The following is a 22695-nucleotide window of genomic DNA, read 5'->3' on the forward strand; positions in this document are numbered from 1 at the left end:
CCAAGGGCCACCATTGGAAAGATCAATGGCTCAAAATTGTTCATTCCCTCTTCCTGTTAGGTGAACTGCTTGTGGAACATAAGAAATAGGAGAAGTAGGCCATTCGGCCCCCTCAAGCCTGTCCCACTATTTAATAAGATCATGGCTGATCTGCCCCAGGTCTCAACTCCTCTTTCGTGCCAGCTCCTCAGAGCTCTCAGCTTATCGATATTTCAAAAATCTATCTATCTCCTCTTTAAATACTTTCAGTGATCTAGCCTCCAGAACTCTGAGATAGAGAATTCCAGACATTCACTACCCTCTGAGAAAAGAAATTCCTTTGCATCTCAGTTTTAAATAAATGTCCCCTTATTCTATAACTATGTCCGCTAGTTTGAGATTCCCCCACTAGTGGAAACATATTCTTGGCATCTACTCTGTCAAGCCCCCTCAGAATCTTGCACGTTTCAATAAGATCACCCCTCATTCTTCTAAACTCTAATGAATAAAAGCCTAACCTGTTTAGCTGTTCTTGATAAGTCAATCCCTCATCCCAGGAATCAGCCCAGTGAATCTCTTTTGAACTGCCTCCAATGCCAGTATATCCTTTCTTAAATACAGGAACTAAAACTGTACACAGTACTCCAGGTGCAGTCTCACCAACACCCTGGACAGTTGTAACAAGACTTTCCTATTTTTAAACTCCAACCCCCTAGCAATACAACAAAATTCCATGTGCCACCTTAATTACTTGCTGCACTTGCTTGCTAACCTTTTGTGTTTCATGCACAAGAACACTCTCTGTGCTGCACTTTTTTGCAGTCTCTCTCCATTTAAATAATTGTCTGCCTTTTGACTTTTCCTACCAAAGTGTATGACCTCACACTTCCCTACATTAAACTCCATCTGTCAAGTTTTTGCCCACTCACTCAACCTGTCTATATCCCCTTGCAGATTCCTATGTCCTCATCACAACATGCTCCCACCACCTATTTTTGTATTGTTAGCAAATTTGGATAGATTACACTCTGCCCCCTCCTCCAAGTCATTAATATAGATAGTAAATAATTGAGGCCCTAGGTCTGATCCTTGTGGCACTCTAGTTACGTCTTTCCAACCTGAAAAAGACCTAGTAATCCCGACGCTCTATCTTTCATGTGTAAAGCAATCCTCAATCCACACTAATACATTATCCCCAATTCCGTGAGCTCATATCTTGTGCAATAATCTTTTATGTGGCAGCATATCGAATGCCTTCTGGAAATCCAAATACACTACATCTACTGGTTCCCCTTTGTCAACTCCGCTTGTTATATCCTCAAAGAGCCCTAGCGAATTTGTCAAACACGATTTCCCTTTCACAAAACCATGTCGACTCTGATTGCGTTAAAGATTTCTTAATGTCCTGCTATTTCTACCTTAATAATGGACTCTAGCATTTCCCAACGACAGATGTTAGGCTGGCTGGCCTATGGTTTCCTGCTTTTGTCTCCCTCCCTTCTTGAACAGGGGGGTCACATTAGCAGTTTTGCACCTGTGGGGAGCCTCCCAGAATCCAGTGAGTTCTGGAATATTTCGGCCAACATCTCCACTATCTTTGCAGCCATTTCCTTTAAAACCCTTGGATGGAGGCCATCAGGCCCTGGCGACTTCTCTGCCTTTAGTCCCATTAGCTTCTCAAAGACTTTGTCCCTTGTGATAGAGACCATTACAAGATCTTTGCTCCTATTAGCTCCTTGCTTATCTGATATCATTGGAATTTTTAAAAAAAAAATTCATTCATGGGATGTGGGTTTTGCTGGATGGGCCAGCATTTATTGCCCATCCCTAGTTGCCCTTGAGAAGGTGGTGGTGAGCTGCCTTCTTAAACCGCTGCAGTCCATGTGGCACAGTGCTGTTAGGGAGTTCCAGGATTGTGACCCAGTGACAGCGAAGGAACAGCAATATATTTCTTGTCAGGATGGTGAGTGACTTGGAGGGGAACTTCCGGATGGTAGTGTTTCCATCCATCTGCTGCCTTTGTCCTTCAAAGTGCTAGTGGCCCTGGGTTTGGAAAGTGCTGTCTAAGGAGCCTTGGTGAATTCCTGCAGTGCATCTTGCAGATGATACACAATGCAGCTACTGTGCGTCGGTGGTGGGGAGAGTGAATGTTTGTGGGCGTGATGCCAATCAAGCGGACTGCTTTGTCCTGGACAGTGTCCAGCTTCTTCAGTGTTGTGGGGGCTGCATTCATCCAGGCAAATAGGAAGTATTCCATCACACTCCTGACTTGTGCCTTGTAGATGGTGAACAGGCTTTTGGGGAGTCAGGGAGTGAGTTATTCGTCGCAGGATTCCTAGCTTCTGACTTGCTCCTGTAGCCATAGTATTTATATGGCTACTCCAGTTCAGTTTCTGGTCAATGGTAACCCCCAGGATGATTGTGGGCAATTCAGTGATGGTAATTCCACTGAATGCCAAGTGGCAATGGTTGGATTCTCTCTTGTTGGAGATGGTCATTGCCTGACACTTGTGTGGCATGAATGTAACTTGCCACTTCTCAGCCCGAGCCTGGATATTGTCCAGGTCTTGCTGCATTTAGACATGGACTGCTTCTGTATCTGAGAAGTCGCGAATGGTGCTGAACATTGTGCAATCATCAGACAACATCCACACTTCTGATCCTGCGATGGAAGGAAGGTCATTGATGAAGCAGCTGAAGATGGTTGGGCCTAGGATGCTACCCTGAAGAACTCCTGCAGTGATGTCCTGGAGCTGAGATGACTGACCTCCAACAACCACAACCATCTTCCTTTGTGCTGGGTATGACTCCAACCAGCAGAGAGTTTTCCCCAATTCCCATTGACTCCAGTTTTGCCAGGGCTCCTTGATGCCACACTTGGTCAAATGCTGCCTTGATGTCAAAGGCAGTCACTCTCACCTTATCTCGGGGGTTCAGCTCTCTTGTTCATGCTTGAACCAAGGCTGTAATGAGGTCAGGAGCTGAGTAGCCCTGGCGGAACCCAAACTGGATGTCAGTGAGCAGGTTATTGCTAAGCAAGTGCCACTTGATAGCACTGTTGATGACCCCTTCCATTACTTTCCTGATGGGGCGGTAACTAGCTGGGTTGGATTTGTCCTGCTTTTTGTGTGCAGGACATACCTGGGCAATTTTCCACATAGCCAGGTAGATGCCAGTGTTGTAGCTGTACTCGAACAGCTTGGCCAGGGGCGCGGCAAGTTCTGGAGCACAGGTCTTCAGTACTATTGCTGGAATATTGTCAGGACCCACCGCCTTTGCAGTATCTAGAGCCTTCAGCCTTTTCTTGATATTAAGTGGTGTGAATCAAATTGGTTGAAGACTGGCATCTGTGATGCTGGGGACCTCCGGAGGAGGCAGTGATGGATTATACACTTGGCACTTCTGGCTGATCGTTGTTGCAAATGCCTTATCTTTTGCACCGATATGCTGGGCTCCTCCATCATTGAGGATGGAGAGATATGTGGAGCCTCCTCCTCCAGTGAGTTGTTTAATTGTCCACCACCATTCATGACTGGATAATGGCAGGACTGCAGAGCTAAGTCCTGATCCGTCGGTTGTGGGAGCACTTAGCTCTGTCTATCACTTGCTGCATATGCTGTTTGGCATGCAAGTAGTTCTGTGTTTTAGCTTCACCAGGTTGACACCTCATTTTTAGGTATGCCTGGTGTTGCTCCTGGCACGCCCTCCTGCACTCTTCATTGAACCAAGGTTGATCCCCTGGCTTGAGGGTAATGGTAGAGTGGGGGATATACAGGGCCATGAGGTTACAGATTGTATTATAGTACAATTTTGCTGCTGCCGATGGCCCACAGCACTTCATGGATGCCCAGTCTTGAGTTGATAGACATTTTTGAAATCTATCCCATTTAGCACGGTGATAGAGCCACACAACACGATGGAGGGTATCCTCAAAGTGAAGGCCGGACTTCGTCTCCACAATGACTGTGCGGTGGTCACTCCTACGTTTTTCCCTCTTATTGGTTCCCTCACCACCTGCCGCGGACACAGTCTAGCAGCTAGTCATTTAGGACTCCACCAGCTTGGTCAGTAGTGGTGCTACCGAGCCACTCTTGGTGATGGACATTGAAGTTCCCCACCCAGAGAACATTCTGCGCCCTTGCCATGCTCAGTGCTTCCTCCAGGTGATGTTCAACATGGAGGAGCACTGATTCATCAGCTGAGGGAGGGCAGTACATGGTAAACAGCAGGTGGTTTCCTTGCCTATGTTTGACCTGATGCCATATGACTGTCGATGTTGAGGACTCGCAGGGTAACTCCCTCCTGGCTGTATGCCACTGCGCTGCCACCTCTGGTCCCACCAGCAGGAGAGACCCAGGGATGGCGATGGTGGAGTCTGGGACATGATCTGTAAGGAATGATTCCAGTTGGATGACTATGTCAGGCTGTTGTTTGACTCGTCTGTGAGACAACTCTCCCAATTTTGGCACGATTCCCCAGATGCTAGTAAGGAGGACTTTGCAGGGTCGTCAGATGCCAGGTGGTCCGTCCTGTTTGATTCCCTTTCTGTGGCTTGTTGGGGTTTGTTACAACTGAGTGGCTTGCTAGGTCATTTAAGAGTCAACCACATTGTGTGGGTCTGGAGTCACTTGTAGGCTAGACCAGGATGACAGATTTTCTTCTCTAAAAGGGCATTAGTGAACCAGATGGGTTTTTACAACAATCGGCAACAATGGTTTCATGGTCATCATTAGACTTTTAAAATACCATATCTGCCGTGACGGGATTCAAACCTGAGTTCCCAGAGCATTACTCTGGGTATCTAGATTACTAGACCAGCGACAATACCACTCCGCCATCGCCTTCCCCATGATCATAGCATCCTCCACCATGAAGACTGATGCAAAATATTGGTTTAAATTATCGGCCATTTCCCAGTTCCCCACTAATACATTCCGGATTTAACAATTGAATTTAAATTCCACCCACTGCCGCGGTGGGATTTGAACCCTATGTTCCCAAAGCTTTAGCCTAGACCTCTGGATTATTAGTCCAGTGTTATTAGCACTATGCCACCATCTCCCCTTGAGGGGAGGCTTGATCACTATTGGCAGCTCACACCAATTATTCAGATAAAGCATGAGGACCAATTACAATTGATCCGTAGGCCATCTGGTTTGGGCATGCTTTGTCTGTGCAGCATTGAGTCTGAGCTCAAGAACAGGCCCAGATTAATTTTTAGCCCAAGAAATTTATGCACAAGGTAAAACTGGCTTATCTCTTGAACTTAGCTCAACCACAATAACCTGCAAGATCAAACAACCTAACAACACCCCTGCCTAGGCTGACACATGGATAAACTGCTTAGAGGTCTACTATTGTTCATAAGACTTTGAGAGCAAGGGACAAGGGAAATTGAAAGTAATGGCAAATTTAAAGGAAAACTTACCACAGAGGCTCCCTCTACAGCAGTCCCATCATTCAGTGCTGCAAACACAATGGAGGCGATCAAGAAAAATACCGCTATCACAGCAGTGTACACAAAGTCCTGTAGAAAAAATAATGGAGTGAATTTCAATTTCACAATCAGTGCTTTATCATAGGAATGCTGCATAAAAACATTTTAAAATGAGAACAGGCCATTTGACACATTATAGCTTATGCATCAAGTACTTCTGTTCTTCCTTCATATCATCTCATAACATTAGTTATTCTCCATTTTACATATATTACATTTATATTACATTGCCTGGTAGAGTATTGCAAATACTTATATGTGGAGAAATTTTTCCTACTAACTTGTAAATTTGCTTTTCGTGAATGTCCATTGTTATTGACTGGTCTTACTTTCTTGATGTATTTTCAAGAATACACTGGATTTTACTTATCCCTATAACATGCTGAGGTCCCTTTAATCGCCTTCTTTCTCAATGGCAAAGATTAAGCTCATCTACTGTTTCCTCACTGCTCATCCAATTCTTTAATGTGACTTTCTAAACATGATATTCACATTTCAAGTCTTAATAACTGATCCAAATTCTTCACTAATTTCCAATACTTTCCAACCAATCGTTTAAAAAACATTCAAATATGTAAAAGACCTAATGACTGTTTTAGGCCCCTGCCAGGGATGCATGAAAAATATCTTAAGCCATTTATCAGATCGCATGCCTTTCAGGCTTCCATTGTGCGTGTATTTAAGACCGAGATTAGATAGGTTCTTGATTGGTAAGGGGATCAAAGGTTATGGGGAGAAGGTGGGAGAATGGGGTGAGAAACTTATCAACTATGATTGAATGGCAGAGTAGACTCAATGGGCCTAATTTCTGCTCCTATGTCTTATGGTTTTATGGACATCAGTCCCCAAAACTGGCCATGGTTGCACCCTTTTGATGCCTGTACAGTTAAGGATTAGAATTAGAGTCTTTACTTACAGAAGCGATCTATTTTTTTTAAATGAAAGAAATTACATTTATGTTGTGCTTTTCACATCTTAGAAATATCACAAAGTTCTTCACAGCAACTGAATTATTGTTTTCAAGTGTAGTCACTTGTTATGTACACTAATGTGGCAGTAGCAAATGAAATAAATGGTCCATAAGACCATAACCATAAGACATAGGAGCAGAAATTAGGCCATTTGGCCCATCAAGTCTGCTCTGTCATTCAATCATGGCTGATAAGTTTCTCAACCCCATTCTCCCACCTTCTCCCCGTAACCTTTGATCCCCTTACCAATCAAGAACCTATCTATCTCGGTCTTAAATACACTCAATGACCTGGCCTCCACAGCCTTCTGTGGCAATGAATTCCACAGATTCACCACTCTCTGCCTAAAGAAGTTTCTCCTCATCTCTGTTCTAAAAGGTCTTCCCTTTACTCTGAGGCTGTGCCCTCGGCTCCTAGTCTCTCCTATTAATGGAAACATCTTCCCCACGTCCACTCTATCCAGGCCTTTCAGTATTCTGTAAGTTTCAATCAAATCCCCTCTCATCCTTCTAAACTCCATCGAGTATAGACCCAGAGTCCTCAAACGTTCCTCATATGTTAAGCCTTTCATTCCTGGGATCGTTCTCGTGAATCTCCTCTGGACTCTCTCCAGGGCCAGCACATCCTTCCTAAGATACGAGGCCCAAAATTGCTCACAATATTCTAAGTGTGGTCTGACCAGAGCCTTATAAAGCCTCAGCAGCACATCCCTGCTTTTATATTCTAGTCCTCTCGAAATAAATGCCAATATTGCATTTGCCCTCCTAACTACCGACTCAACCTGCAAGTTAACCTTAAGAGAATCCTGAACTAGGACTCCCAAGTCCCTTTGCACTCCAGATTTCTGAATTCTCTCCCCATTTAGAAAATAGTCTATGCTTCTATTCTTCCTACCAAAGTGCATGACCTCATACTTCCCCACGTTGCATTCCATCTGTCACTTCTGCCACTTCTTTGTCCATTCTCCTAACCTGTCCAAATCCTTCTGCAGCCTCCCCACCTCTTCAATACTACCTGTCCCTCCACCTATCTTTGTATCATCTGCAAACTTAGCCAGGATGCCCTCAGTTCCTTCACCTAGATCATTAATGTATAAAGTGAAAAGTTGTGGTCCCAACACTGACCCCTGTGGAACTCCACTAGTCATCGGCCGCCATCCTGAGAAGGATCCCCTTATCCCCACTCTCTGCCTCCTGCCAGACAGCCAATCTTCTATCTATGCTCAGAGAAAAAAACAAAAAAACTGCGGATGCTGGAAATCCAAAACAAAAACAGAATTACCTGGAAAAACTCAGCAGGTCTGGCAGCATCGGCGGAGAAGAAAAGAGTTGACGTTTCGAGTCCTCATGACCCTTCTGTCGAAGGGTCATGAGGACTCGAAACGTCAACTCTTTTCTTCTCCGCCGATGCTGCCAGACCTGCTGAGTTTTTCCAGGTAATTCTGTTTTTGTTTTCTATCTATGCTAGTGCCTTGCCTCTAACACCATGGGCTCTTTTCTTTCTGAGCAGCCTCCTGTGCAGCACTTGTCAAAGGCCTTCTGGAAGTCCAAGTAGATATCATCCATTGGCTCTCCTTTGTCTAACCTATTTGTTAACTCCTCAAAGAATTCTAACAGATTTGTCAGGCATGATCTCCCCTTGATGAATCCATGCTGACTTTGCCCTATTTTACCATGCACTTCCAAGTATTCTGAAATCTCATCCTTAATAATGGACTCTAAAATCTTACCAACAACCAAGGTCAGGCTAATCAGCCTGTAATTTCCTTGTCTTTTGCCTCATTCCCTTCTTAAACAGGGGGGTTACATTAGCGATTTTCCAGTCATCTGGGACACTCCCTGACTCAAGTGATTCCTGAAAGATCACCACTAATGCCTCCACTATCTCTTCAGCTATCTCTTTCAGAACGCTGGGGTGTAATCCATCTGGTCCAGGTGATTTATCCACCTTCAGACCTTTCAGTTTTCCTAGCATCTTCTCCTTGGTAATGGCCACCATACTCACCTCTGCCCCCCGATTCTCTTGAACTTTGGGGATGTTACTCATGACTTCCACCGTGAATACTGACGCAAAGTACCTATTCAGTTCCTCCGCCATTTCTTTGTTCCCCACTTCTACTCCAGCGTCATTTTCCAGCGGCCCAATGTCCACTTTTGCCCCTCTCTTACCCTTTATATATCTAAAAAAAACTCTTGCAATCTTCTTTTATATTACTGGCTAGTTTACCCTCATATTTGATCTTCTCCCTTCTTATTTCTTTTTTAGTTGTCCCCTGACAGTCTTTGTAGGCTTCCCAATCCCCTAGTTTCCCACTGCTCTTCGCTGCATTGTATGCTTTAAACAGTTGATCACAAATAAAAACAGAAAATTTGGAAATTCTAACCTTCTATGTAACACCTGCCCCTTTACCTCCTCCCTGCTCAATGTCCAAGGCCCCAAACACTCCTTTCACTCCTGAAGCAGTGATTCACTTTCACTTCATTCAATTTAGTCTACTGTATTTGCTGCTCACAATGCTTCCCTCCACATTGGAGAGACTAAATGCGGACCTTTGCTCAGCCTGCAAGCATGGCCCCGACCTTCCTGTTGTTTGCCATTTCAAGTCACCACCTTGCTTTCAAGCCCATGTTTCCCTCGGCCTGCCGCACTATTCCAGTGAAGCCCAGAGGAACTGGAGGAACAGCACCTCATCTTCCGATTAGGCACTTTACAGCCTTCTGGACTTAAGTTCAACAACTTCAGGCCATGAACTCTGTCTTCCATTTTGAAAAAAAATTCCCAGCACCCTCCCCCAAGGCTGTAACAAGGCTCTGTAGCTTGTTCCTATGTTTTGCTTTCAGAGAGCGCTGACCCTTGATCTGCTATTAGCAATTCTTTAATTTGATCTTTATGCCACTATTTGTCTTTAATACTATTAACACTCTTTGTCTTGTGTCCATGACAACTTTGTCAAATCTCCTGAGCTCCCACCTATCCCTGACCTTCCATTTTTCTCTACCTGTGCACCCCCCTTCTCTTCAATAGTATAAAATCCATCACATTTCTACTTCTCTTCAGCTCTGAAGAGGAGTGATACAGGCTTGATGTTAACTCTGTTTCTCTCCACAGATGCTGCCAGCCCTGCTGAGTAATTCCAGCATTTTCTGTTTTTATTTCAGATTTCCAGCATCCGCAACATTTTACTTTTATTTTAGCTCAGTTAATCAGCTTTGGTGGTGTTAACTGTGGGGCAAGTGTTAGCCAGGACACTGGTGAATTTGCCTATTCTCCATCATATTGTCTCACAGGATCATTTTACTACTTGAACAGGAGTTTGGTTCAATGCCTCATCAGAAGGAGGGTATCTCCAATAATGCAGCATGAAGTGCCGTGCCAGATTATGTGCTCAAATTCCAAAATGGGGCTTCAATTCATAACCTTCTGACACAGAGATTAGAAGTGCAATTACTATACTGAGTTAAAATGACAATTAAGACCAGTTTAGTATCACTGAATCTTACAATACAAGAGGCCAATCAGACCTGTGTGCCTGTGCCAGCTGTCGGAAAGAGCTGTCCACTATTTATTGATTCCCCTCTTAAAAATGTATGTATTCTGCTGCCACCAGTATTTCTAATAAAGCATTCCATATCCTAAAAATTTGTGTAAAACCAAAGTCCCAACTACTTCGTTTAGTTTTCTGGTAAAGGCTTTTGGCAACTGGTTACTAACCTACTGAACAATGGAAATGTTGATTTTGAATGCTTCTATCAGATTGTCTTTTAACATACTTTGTTCTAATGAAATGAGCCCTGGTTTCTATAGAATACATTCATAACAAGTATGAGGGGGAAACAAAACATAACTGCCAGTTTTCATTGCACACAAGAGTCTTTACCATGAAATGTCCGACTGCACAGAGCTGCTCCATTTAGCCAGTTCAATGTATACATTAACCTAGGGGGCTGAGAAAGTAGGAGGTAGTGGCAAGCACTTGCACCTCAGAACATGCTGGCAACTAAAAGAAAATCTTCCAAACTTGGCTTTCATAACTGCAAGCACTTTTGAAACTGAGAGGAGCTTGTCCAGAAATCCACAACATTGTAACATAACAGCAGCTATTTCCACAAATTTCTAGGCTGACTCGGCTTTTTGCTTTTCTATCAAAATCAAACGGAATTGCAGTCTTGCAATTTCAATATGCATTGGACAGTACAAAATGCATTAGGAAAATCAATACAAAACCAACACCCCAGATGCATTAGAAGAACTTGTGGGTTTCACATGTTGCAATTGGTGCAAAACACAAGTCTGATAGTCCTAATAGATGAATATATTGAATGGTCAGTACTGTCAAATATTCCTGGTTTATAAACAGTCAAAAAGTATTAAGTTTTGAAATACCAAAAATGGTGAAAATGCAAGTTCAACAAACCTGATTACTGCTTAAGTAATTAGTGGCCTGCACATGCTCAGAAAGAGGAAGGAAAATCATTGTGGGTGGGGGTGATGGGATAATAAAAATACTCCCCATGGAATTATTTTTTTCAAATGCCTATTTCAAAATACAGATTTTAGTTTCTGATATCAGACTGTGCACATCTTTGCAAGTTCCTCTTTGCTGATGCTGCACGCAACACTTGAGCAGGTGCACATTCCAACACAGCTTTATGAGACAAAGAACCTATAACACAGACTACAGCCATGTAAGTTTTAAAAATTTCAGCTGTTCCTATATAAAGCAACTCCTCTGCCAGTGCCAAAAACATTCCCCAGCAGTTATCCCAAAGTAAATAGCTAATTTACCAAGGTTAATGGACAGGTTAAAGAAAACGGCAATTCCCAATATAACAATGACAGCTTGCCTTTATATTACCATCTTCAATTCAGTAAAATATTCCAAATGGCTTCACAGAAGCTTATCATACACCAAGTACATGGAAATAATAGGACAAGTGACTAAAAGCTTGATAAAAGACGCAGGTTTTAAGCCATGCCTTGAAGGAGGCCACAAGAGTAAAGAACTGGAGAGAGATTCAAGGAGGGAATTCCAGAGCTTAGGGCCTAAGTAGCTGAAGACACAGCTGCTAATTGGGGATGTGCAAGAGGCCAACATTGGATGAATGCAGAGATCTCAGAGAGTTGCAAGGGTGGAGGAGGTTACAGAGAAAGGGAGAGGCGAGTTAATGGAGGGATTTGAAACCAGGTCAAAATTTTAAAATCGTAAAGTTGACATTTTTAAAAAATAATCTTTAGAATTGTCTACCTAAACAGAGTTGGTTATTTGGTGACTGCTTTGGTGCCTTCGGAGACGGCGTGTTTGGCCAATTCCCCTGACAACATGAGGCGGACGGTGCTCTGGATCTCCCTGGCGAGATGGTGCGGCACTTGGTGTAGTGAATGAGATGCAAAGCTTCAGAGGCGATGCGCTCAAAAATGTCGACAACGAAGGAATTCATAACACTCATGGCCTTGGACAAGATCCTGGTGGAAGGGTGGACCTGGGTCAGCACCCTGTACACATAAATGGAATAGCTCTGCTTGCAAGATTTCATCCACTTCTTAGGCGGCTTCTTGGTGACTTTAGTCAGCGACTGTTTCAAAGCCTTGCATGACACACCGCCCTTCGCCACAGCTGCCACCTCAGGCATTCCACTCAACTCGGAACAAACCAAGTCACAAAAAGTTGTAAAGTTGCTGGACTGGAAACCAATGTATTTCATCAGGCACAAGGGTAATTGGTGAAGGACACCTGGTGCGAGTTAGAGTAAAAGGAGAGCTTTGGATGAGTTTAAGTTAATGTAGAGTGGAAGATGGGAAGCTGGCCTGTAGAGTATTGGAACTGTCAAGTCTAGAAGTAAGAAAGCTACAGATGAGGACTTCAGTAGATGAGCTAAGGTATGGTGGAGTCAGGCAATGTTACAGAGGTGGAAGTCGGCAGTCTTGGTGATGCAGCAGACATGGTTCAAAGATCATCACAGAGTCAAGTATGACACTAAGGTTATGAATGTCCACTTCAGCCTCAAACAGATGCCAGGCAAAGGGATGGAATCAATGACTTGGGAATGGAGTTCACGGCAAAGACAACAGTTTAGGTCTTCCTAATATTTAGTTGGAGGAAATCTCTACTCATCCAATACTGGATGCTGGACAAGCATTGTGACAAATAAGAGGCAGTGGAGGGTTTGAGAGAGGTGATGGTGAGGTAGAGCTGGGTATCGTTTTAAGACATGGGACTGAATTTCACGTGTAACGTCAGGGGTGGAAATGTCCCAATTTTGCTGGCTGCCCCAAAACCATTTAACGGTCATCTCTGAGAGCTGCCAACCAAACAATCAAATGGCTGGCAGCCCTCTGGTCCCAACAGTGCCACCTGGAGTGGTGGCCACTGCTGGGACTGCCGCCAGTCCCAAAGAAGGTGTGCTGCAACAGAGAACAGACCTTAAGGTAAGTCCGGGATCTCACCAAGGCCAGGCAAGCGGGCTCTGGCAAGGTGGGGCACGGCAGGGGAGGGGGGGTGGAGGAGACAGGTATGAAGCACACGCGTGTGTTTGTGTGCTTGTGTGTGTGTGTGTGTGTGTGTGTGTGTGTGTGTGTGTGTGTGGGGTTGGGGTTGGGTGGGTGGTATCCTTCAATGGTTACAGGGAGTCCATAAAAGATGACACCTCCATCTTGACCAGAAAACAGCCCGTCTCATGAAACCTGCCAGGTTGGACACTTGGTATTTCACCCATGGCTGTGGGAGGTCAGTGCCATCGGCAGGAGGCCCTTAAATGGCCACTTAAGGGCCTCAATTAGCCCACGGATGGGTGGGGCTCTGGATGCCTACCCTGACACCAGTAAAATAGCATGGTGCCCAGTTTTACAGCCCTCCCTCACCTGCCAATCTGGCCCTGCAAGGAGGTTTTTTTTCGGGGGGGGGGGGGAATAGGAGGGGCTGAAGACTGCAGGCTACAATTTAATTTCTTAAAATGGCCACATTACTGATGCTTTTTGGAATTTACAGGCTCTGTTTCAGTTAAGTAAGTCTGGGAGCCCAACCCTAGTTATCGGCTTTAATTCAGCAGAGAGCACAAGGATTCATCAGTGAACTGCTACATGAAGTTAGTGTTTCTGCGCTACATATTTATTTATTCCAACTTCAATTCTGTAGCACTTCCTAAAAAAGTATAATACTAATCAACTGACCACTTCATACCACATTCTTAATTGAACAGAGCTATTTTGTGTTGTGAAGTAAAACATTAACACAGACTTTTTCAATTCAGTTTTAACTAGGCTATGACACATGGCTATTAACCAGCAGAAGTAACACAGGATGCTGTAAATCAGTACTGATCTGGAATGTCTTGGGGTTTAAAAGAGACCTTGTGTAAACAGAATTCCATAAAACAATTTTGTTCTGCCCAGGAATTATGATAACAGCAATGCTCTGAATTGAATAATGGCCTTTTACAACTGTAGTGAGGGAAGATAACAAACAGCAAGGGCATCTTCACTGGGTCACAATGAAGAGGATCAGGTGGTCATCACAAGATAGTAGGAATTATCTGAGTTAAATCTGGAGATTCTTGAATAATGCTATAATTCAAAAGAATTACTGTAACAAACTGGCAATTTTTTTCTGAATAAAAACAGAAAATTCTGCAAATATTCAGCATATCCTGCGGCATTTGTGTAGAGAGAGAAACAGAGTTATTGGGCTGAATTTTTTGATGAACCTGAAGTCCCACTGCCAGAGCAGACATTTTGCTGGCAGCATCCAATTCAGGCGGTTGGTAGTTCAGCAGCCTCAGCAGTGCTACCATGGGTTGGTGGTGGGCTGCCTTTGGTGCTGGGGTCTCCTCTGTGGGCCATGGAGCATCTATCAAGGAGGCCCCCTATCCTCTTTGACCCTTTCCACCACCATTTCGCCAGCCCTCCCGCTTCTAGCCAATGGGTGAGGAAAATTCAGCACATTTCAAGTTGGTGAAATATTAATTCTGTTTCTCTCTCCACACATTTTAGTGTTTGGCTTTTCTGGTTTTATTTCAGATTTCAAGCATCTGTCATATTTTGCTGCTGTTTAATATTTTTCTGGATGTCGGTCAGGTCCCTCAGTGATTTGAGATTGGCAGGAGAGTATATAATCCACCTGGTACAAAGGCAATGATTCCAAACTACACAGGTTTCCAATCAACTAATGGAGCTGATTACTTTTGGAAAAATTTCCCTGGCTGATACTCTTTCGAGTACAAACCTGTTTCCATCTGTTTCAGATGAAGTCACATTGTTCCATAGTTTGCCATTGTGAGATTTGAACACTTGATCTGGGGGTTACAAACCCAATACCATAACCACTTGGCTATTTAGGCCAAGCCCTTCCCTGGCTGATACTGAATCAAATCTGAAACTGACATGATAAGTACCAGCAGACATGCTGCAAATCTGGCAGGCTGAATAATAATTTAAAAAAAATGTTCAAGTGCAGGCTGGATCTATGCATCTATAGGTAGAATGTTGAGTTGTCAACCGAACAGGTCAAGGGTTCATGTCCCAGAGTGCACTGGGTTCTCCTGATCAGGCACAATTGATAGATCACTGATCAGCCCAGCCCAGCACATAGAATTAGAGTTCAATCCACTGCAGAGGAGGAACGCTAATATGGTCAGTCTCCCAAAATGAGGTATGCAAGCTACAGGCTAACCAGCAATAACCTGCTCGCTGACACCCAGTTTGGGTTCCGCCAGGACCACTCAGCTCCTGACCTCATTACATCCTTGAACAAAAGAGCTGACCTCCCAAGGTGAGGTGAGAGTGACTGCCCTTGACATCAAGGCAGCATTTAACACAGTTTTGAATCGAGGACTCCTAGCAAAACTGGAGTCAATGGGAATCAGGGGGAAAACTCTCCACTGGATGGAGTCATAGCCAGCACAAAGGAAGATGGTTGTGGTTGTTGGAGGTCACTCATCTCAGCTCCAGGGCATCACTGCAGGGGTTCCTCGGGATAGTGTTCTCAGCCCAGCCATCTTCAGCTGCTTCATCAATGACCTTCCTTCCATCATAAGGTCAGAAGTGGGGATGTGCACTGATGATTGCACAATGTTCAGCATCATTCGCGACTCCTCAGATACTGAAGCAATCCATGTCTAAATGCAGCAAGACCTGGACAATATCCAGGCTTAAGTGGCAAGTAACATTCCTGCCACACAAGTGTCAGGCAATGATTATCTCCAGCAAGAGAGAATCCAACCATTGCCCCTTGATGTTCAATGGTATTACCATCACTGAATCCCCCACTATCAACATTGCAGGGAGTTACCATTGACCAGAAACCATTGAACTGGACTAGCCATATAAATACTGTGGTTACAAGAGTAGGTCAGAGGCTAAGAATTGTGCGACGAGTAACTCACCTCCTGACTCCCCAGCATCCACCACCTACAAGGCACAAATATGATGGAATACTCCCCACTTGCCTGAATGAGTGCAGCTCCCACAACGCTCAAGAAGCTTGACACCTTCAGGACAAAGCAGTCTGCTCAATTGGTGCCACATCCACAAACATTCACACCCTTCACCACCGATGCACAGTAGCAGCAGTGTACACCATCTACAACGTGCACAACAGGAATTCACCAAGGCTCCTTCAACAGCACCTTCCAAACACACAACCACTACCATCTAGAAGGACAAGGGCAGCAGAGAGATGGGAATTCCACCACCTGGAAGTTCCCTTCCAAATGACACAACATCCTGACTTAGAAATATATCACTGTCACTGGGCCAAAATCCTGGAACTCCCTTCCTAACAGCTTAGTGGGTGTACCTACACCACAAGGACTACAATGGTTCAAGAAGGTAGCTCACCACTACTTTCTGAAGGACAACTAGGGATGGGCAATAAATGCTGGCCCAGTCAACGAAGCCCACATTCCGTAAATGAATTAAAAAATGGGCAGAATGGAAACTGCATGTCGAAAAGGCCAGAGGAAACTCACTTTATTGGCATTCAGGAGAGGGATTGTGGGAAAAATGTTAAACAAATAGGAAGTTTTGTAACAATTAAAATGCAAGCTCATGATGCCCTATTCAAAATTCTAGTTAGGACCAATTACAAGCCATCGATTGCCTGAACTTATATCAGTTGAAATTTAGAGCAAAAAGATTTAAGTTTACTTTCAATTTCCTTTTTAGTCATTAACTGGTGACTATCAGCAGATGTTCAGGAATTACAAGGATGGTATTGTTACTATCCCAGTAGAAACAGTTAACGTTTGAAGATGAGTTCAAACTCCTTGTTATGAACTGAAAGAATTATGCCACTGGATTTCACATCTTAAAAGAAAACAACTTTAATGTGGAATAATTAAATAAAATGAAATTAACACAATAGCTGGGATTTTCCAGCCCCTGTTGTGGGCGAGGCAGCGCCCCAGCCAGAAATCCATTGACTTGCGGCGGGGCTGGAAAATCCCACCCAATATTTTGTAGTTATTTAAGCTTTACTCTCTTCTACTTTTACTTCCACCCAAGAATTTCCTCAAAACTTGACAGGATCTTGAGGGTTAATTCACTTCTCCTGGAACCAAACCAAGGTATGCCATTGCTCCCCACCTTCCGATTAGGCACTTTACAGCCTTCCAGACTTAACACTGAGTTCAACAACTTCAGACCGTGAACTCTGTCTTCCATCCCTACCCCTTTTTGATCCCCTTTTTCCAATGTTCAATTTTAATTTTTCCCATTTATTTTTATTATTATTTTTAAAATTTATTTCCATTTTTATTCATTCTTTTATCCCCAGCTTTTGGCCTATTTTCGATCTTTTTTCCCCACCACTGTCCCCTCCTCTCACCCCACCCCCACAAGGGCCATCTGTCACTTGCTCATGTTGTTCTTTCCAGAGCACTTACCTTGGTCCAGTCATTATCACATTCAGCTTTCTATTCTTTAATGTCAACATTAGCACCTCCTTTAGCCAGTACCATCACCATTAATACCCCTTTGACCTTTTGTTTATGACATCTTTTGCAATCGCTCCTTTGCCTCCACCTATCACTGGCCTTCTATCCAGCTTCACCTGTTCCACCCCCCTTAAGCAGTATATATTTCACCACATTTCTACTTCTCTTTAGCTCTGAAGAGTTACGAACTCGAAACGTTACCTGTCTTTCTCTCCACAGATGCTGTCAGGCCTGCTGAGTTTTTCCAGCATTTTTTGCTTTTGTTTCAGATTTCCAGCATCCGCAGTATTTTGGCTTTATCTCCCTGTAATTAACTTTGATTTCTCCTCAGTATTCCATTTATTCTCTGAGGTATGAGAACTCTTGGGGTTCTTCCACTAGCAGTTGGCTGAACAATCCTCCAATTCTCCTTTAATACTCCCTAGCTCAAGCATGGGTTTTACTGACATTCCTGCTTTGTGGCTTTTAAAACAGAAAAACCCCTCTTTCCTAATAGCCCTCTGCTATGGTTCCACAGCTCCCTAATAGCTCCTGGCAGATTCTATTTCTATTTTCTCCAAGTTGCAACCAGGCTGAATTCCATTTGAAGCTTCCCCGATGAAAGTTCCTGAAGATTTCATCCTCCAGTTCCAAGCTAGGCAAATCTCCTAGCCTCTTTTCTCCTCACAAACTCTTTCTTCAAACTGAGCGCAAGCTCCCATCCACAATTTGTGCAGTAAGCAATAAAGTTAGTATTCTGTCTGCTTGAAGTGCTGGCCTGACATTTATCTTTTTTGCTGCCTCGACTTTTAAGTGAGCTGCAACTTATACAAAGCCAAAACTGCAACTGCATTGGACTGTGTTATTCCTGGATTTATAGAAAATGGCTTCCCCTGTCTCCAAGTGGAAATGTTAATTAGCTATTTTTGCCAAAGGGGCAGATTTCAGCACAACTATTTATAATCTTGACACAGATAACATCTTTATGGGTTTCAGGAGACTTAAGTCTTTTGATTGTGACATAGCCACAGCTGTGATTGCCCTCAAATGTAAATATCCATCCCCTCCCTTTCAGTAGCACAATTTGAGTCTTCCCATTGATTCTCATCAATTATCAGCAGCCATTACAGCCAGGTAAACGCCTGGACAGGTCACATGACCCCTCTCATTTACCCTAGATTTAAAGATACAGTTCAAAATTATAACCCTCTTACAAATCAGTCCAAAAACATAATTAATCATATAAGCTTCACCATAGTAATAGTATACAGGATCTTCTAAATAATTTCAGGTCACAGATCTCAGACACTGAGTCCTCTGAGTAACTTATGGAGATTTGAGTAGTATATTTGTCAGGATGTTGGAACTTATGGCCACGAAGACTAGAGAAGGCCTAGATTTATAAGTTTCCACAAAAATAATTATGAAATTTATTGCCCTTTAAACAAATGACCAAATTATCTACTTTGTATGATTCTGGATAATACAGGTCAAAACAGCTAATTTGTTTTTTAGTCTTTTTTTTATTACCACTTATGTCGATAGCCCTTAGTCTTCATATGTGACACATCTATTAGGTCTATAAATTTATTATGTTGCTAGAGTCAACTATATTTTACTGAAGATGGACAACAAGACTGGGATTAAACTTAAACGTGACTTGAGAAGCTTAAGCGTCATACACACGACAGAGAGTGGAAAGCACAGAGAATTGATTTTGACTTGATAGAAAATATGTAAATATGTGATACCCTTTATTTTGACCACAAAATTAGAATGTCCCCAACAGGCTGATGAAACTTTCAAAGCAAACTCTTCGCATTTTAAATTTAAAAACAATAATTTGATGCTTTTCATGAAAGCACCATGTTGGTAATTAAGTTCCATAGAAATATTTTCTGTTACACAATGCTCTATGCTGCATCCCTTTATACTTTTGAATTTCTCCATTTCAGTGATTCAGACAATTCATATTTTTGATCATTTACACTCAATCCCAATGAGACATGAGCTAACAGAAAACCAATAGATGCCCAACAAACAATATTCAGAATGGCTATTTGAGACAGCGTCATTAAATCATTAGCGAAATGCTACTACAGTAGCATGTTAACATATAAGGAAATAACAGTGTAGATTTTATTAAATGAACCCAAATAATTTAGCAACAACAAATAATTGGCTGTAATAAAGTTTTCACAAGAATAGTTATGAAAAGCAGGCCCTATGATAAGGGTACTAAAAGAACCCTGTGTTAAGTGAATCGCTGTCTTGTAGAAGCATCGTTTACTGACCATATAGAAAATAACAAGTCATTTCCCTTCACAGCGGACTCCATCCATTCAGGTTTGCAGGTCAAATCTGGAACATCATCAATATTCCACCAATTCATTTTACACGGCTGGGGTGTCAAATAAGATCTGCAAACCAAACTCAGACAGGGGCAGGTTCAAAACCACTGACAGAATAAACTTCTGGCACCTTTCCAAAACAGATTCACTTCAAGGCTTATCCAGTAACTGCATGTTTCCTTTTCCAATGACACTTTTTGCTCCGATATGTTGTTACTTAGTTAGTTATGTAATATAGATATGTTTTTACATTATTCAAATATAGAACAATGATGCAGATAGAATTATTTTAAACTACGTTCCTACAAGTTCTGTCTTTTCACCTCAATGATACAGATAACATTACTAAGGGGATAAATTTCAGGTCTAAGTACATACAGAAATACAGAAAATTTATAGCACACGAGCAGGTTATTCGATTCATCAGGTAAATTATTAAATAAATATGCTCATTGGATAATATTGAACTAGAAGGGATAAAATTAAAGGAAAAAAATCTGTCTCGGCATTGAAGCAAAATAGATTAGCTGTCCCATATATGCAACTGATAGTCAGTTCCATTCCTGTCAACGGTATATCAGGTGCTGCATCTCACGGGCAGTTAATCTGGTACAGTCCGTTTCGTGCCATCACCCAAGACAAATTTCTACCCCGTAGTGTTTTAAAACACAGAGTTTTGACCACAGTGGGAGTGGGGAGTGGGGTGGGGGGTGGTGGTGGTGGTGCAGTGTAAGGAGGGAGGTTGCACTAAAACAAAAATGCAATATTGTTAGAGACCATATATCAAAATATATTCGTGCAACAAAATTACAGCTTGGGGGAAAAAGTGACATGAAGTAACAGAATGTCATGAGATTAATGAGGCCTTTCATAACTAACTGGCAATCTGTTCAAACAACTGGGGGTCATAAAACACCAAATAGTGATGCATCCAGCAGGAAACGCACCACAAAGAAAATGATAAGAATATTTTCACTCAGTAGAAAATTTTTGCCCACCTTCGAGACAAGGTAGCATGAACAGACTTGGAAAAGCCACTTACATGATTTGCTATCAAATTCTATGCAATGAGCTTTTGATGCAAGGGTGTTATGTATTGCTCAGCGTGGGGTTTTAAGCTTGATTTTTTTTTAAGAATACAGGTACAGTGTCTCAAATGCGGCTATCCAAAAACTGGAGCCGTCCAAAAACCAAACACTTCTCTCCCAGGTGCTGCTCCTGGAACAGAGTAAGTGCAAGAATGAAGAGGCAATTCTCAGGCTGATCTCAGAAGATGGAATCAGCAAGAATTGTGCTCACACAGGACCTGAGTCCATAGCAGCACTTTAAGATCTGCCTCCCTCAGCTCCCCAGCCCTCCCTATTCTCCAGGTACAAAGCTGCTTGTTCCACAGGCAGGAACATTCCGATTTCAGCATTCCCAGCCAGCTTTCAGGTGAGAGGATCAAAAATCAGCTATTTCTCTCTGTCCCTGCTATGTACCTGGAATGAGCGGGTTATCTTATGAGGAAAGGTTGGACAGACTGGGCTTGTTTCCATTGGAGTTTAGAGGCGTGAGGGGTGATTTGACTGAGGTATACAAGATCCTGAACAGTCTTGACAAGGTGGACGCCGAAAGGATGTTTCCTCTTATGGGTGAGTCCAGAACTAGGGCCACTGTTTTAAATTTAGGGATCACCCTCTTAGGACCATGATGAGAAGTTTTTTCTCTCAGAGGGTTGAGCAACTTTGGAACTCTGGCTCAGAAGGTGGAGGAGGTGGGGCGGTCATTGAATATTTTTAATAGATAGATGGATTCCCTTGCCTAACAAGACTCTAAGGTTATCGGGGTAGAGGGGAATGTGGAATTTGAAACACAAGCAGATCAACCATGATCTTACTGAATGGCGGAGGAGGCTCGAGGGGTCAAATGGCCTGTTCCTATTTCTTATGTTCTTATTGCAGTCCAAGCGAATGCTCTTTTCCTGCAAGAATCACTCCACTTTAAGATTAAAAGATTTTTAAAAAGTTTTCCCAAGCAACCTTTTAAATCTTCAATGTTTCTGCCCATAATGGTTATGAGGACTTGCAAGCACTCCCTGTCCCGCGATCCGCAACCTAGTTATTTTTAACAATATTAATGATCAGCACAGAGTGTGCCACAGAGACAGCCTGTAAAAAGGATTTGGTTCCAAAACCCGGGACAATCCAAAACCTGGCACGGTCTCAGTCCTGAGGGTGCCGGATTTGGGTCACTGCACCTGTAGTAAGTAATTGTCATGCAAACTACTGCCTCTAGCTTTTCAAATCTGTTAAAAAGATAAGAAAGGAATTATCAAGCAAATTGTGACAGTGTATTTATACTAGCTGATCTGCTGTGGCGTTTAAGGCAATTCAAGATCAAGCACTGTCATCACATGAAATGGGGCCAGAGGGAAGGCAATAATTGTTTGAGGGTACACAGAAGTAAATCAGCCTCGGTTTTAAACCAATGCCTTTTGGCTTTACTTTGTCCATAATATTTTTCTATAATTATTTACTTATATAGCAAAACTGAGCCATTTGGGAGACAGAGAAATAGAATTGGTTGGAGGAGTTTCTCTACAAGCTGAGGCACTGGGAGGAACAGAACTGGAATGTTAGTGATTAACTAATATAAATCTAGCATCACAAACAATTTAGTAACAAGACCTAGGAGCAAAAAGGGTTGATGAAAGAGAAAACAGTGCAGCTACTGGAAAAGTGAAGTGGTTTCATTTGGCAACAAGGCTTAATTTTCAGGGCTTATTTTACACCATGCAATGTAAAATTATTTGCTGGTATTTTGAGGCAGGAGGCTCCAAGTGCAGTGTGAACAGTTTATATACTGTTGCTATTATAAATATTATAAATGTGACTAAAGGAATTAATAATTGGAAAATATTGACATACAGAGGGTATTGTACAAGAAGTGAAAGTCTCTGTAGTCCCAGGCTGCTCTCTTTAGAGAGATGACTGGTGGTGAGTTTAACC

The 22695-nt window shown here is 42.8% G+C and overlaps 1 protein-coding gene across 4 annotated transcripts in view; it reads right to left on the minus strand.

The window, feature by feature from the left end:
• The window catches only part of cmtm6 (CKLF-like MARVEL transmembrane domain containing 6), a 99815-nt gene that overhangs the window by 8555 nt on the left and 68565 nt on the right, over positions 1-22695 (minus strand). For all 4 annotated transcript variants that reach the window (XM_041184835.1, XM_041184836.1, XM_041184832.1 and 1 more), the window contains exon 4: positions 5408-5506. In XM_041184835.1, coding sequence (XP_041040769.1) covers positions 5408-5506 — 99 coding nt within the window. The remainder of the gene's footprint in view (positions 1-5407; positions 5507-22695) is intronic.

This window comes from Carcharodon carcharias, chromosome 3 (assembly GCF_017639515.1).
Source record: "Carcharodon carcharias isolate sCarCar2 chromosome 3, sCarCar2.pri, whole genome shotgun sequence".
In the NCBI taxonomy this organism is placed as follows: Eukaryota; Metazoa; Chordata; class Chondrichthyes; order Lamniformes; family Lamnidae; genus Carcharodon; species Carcharodon carcharias.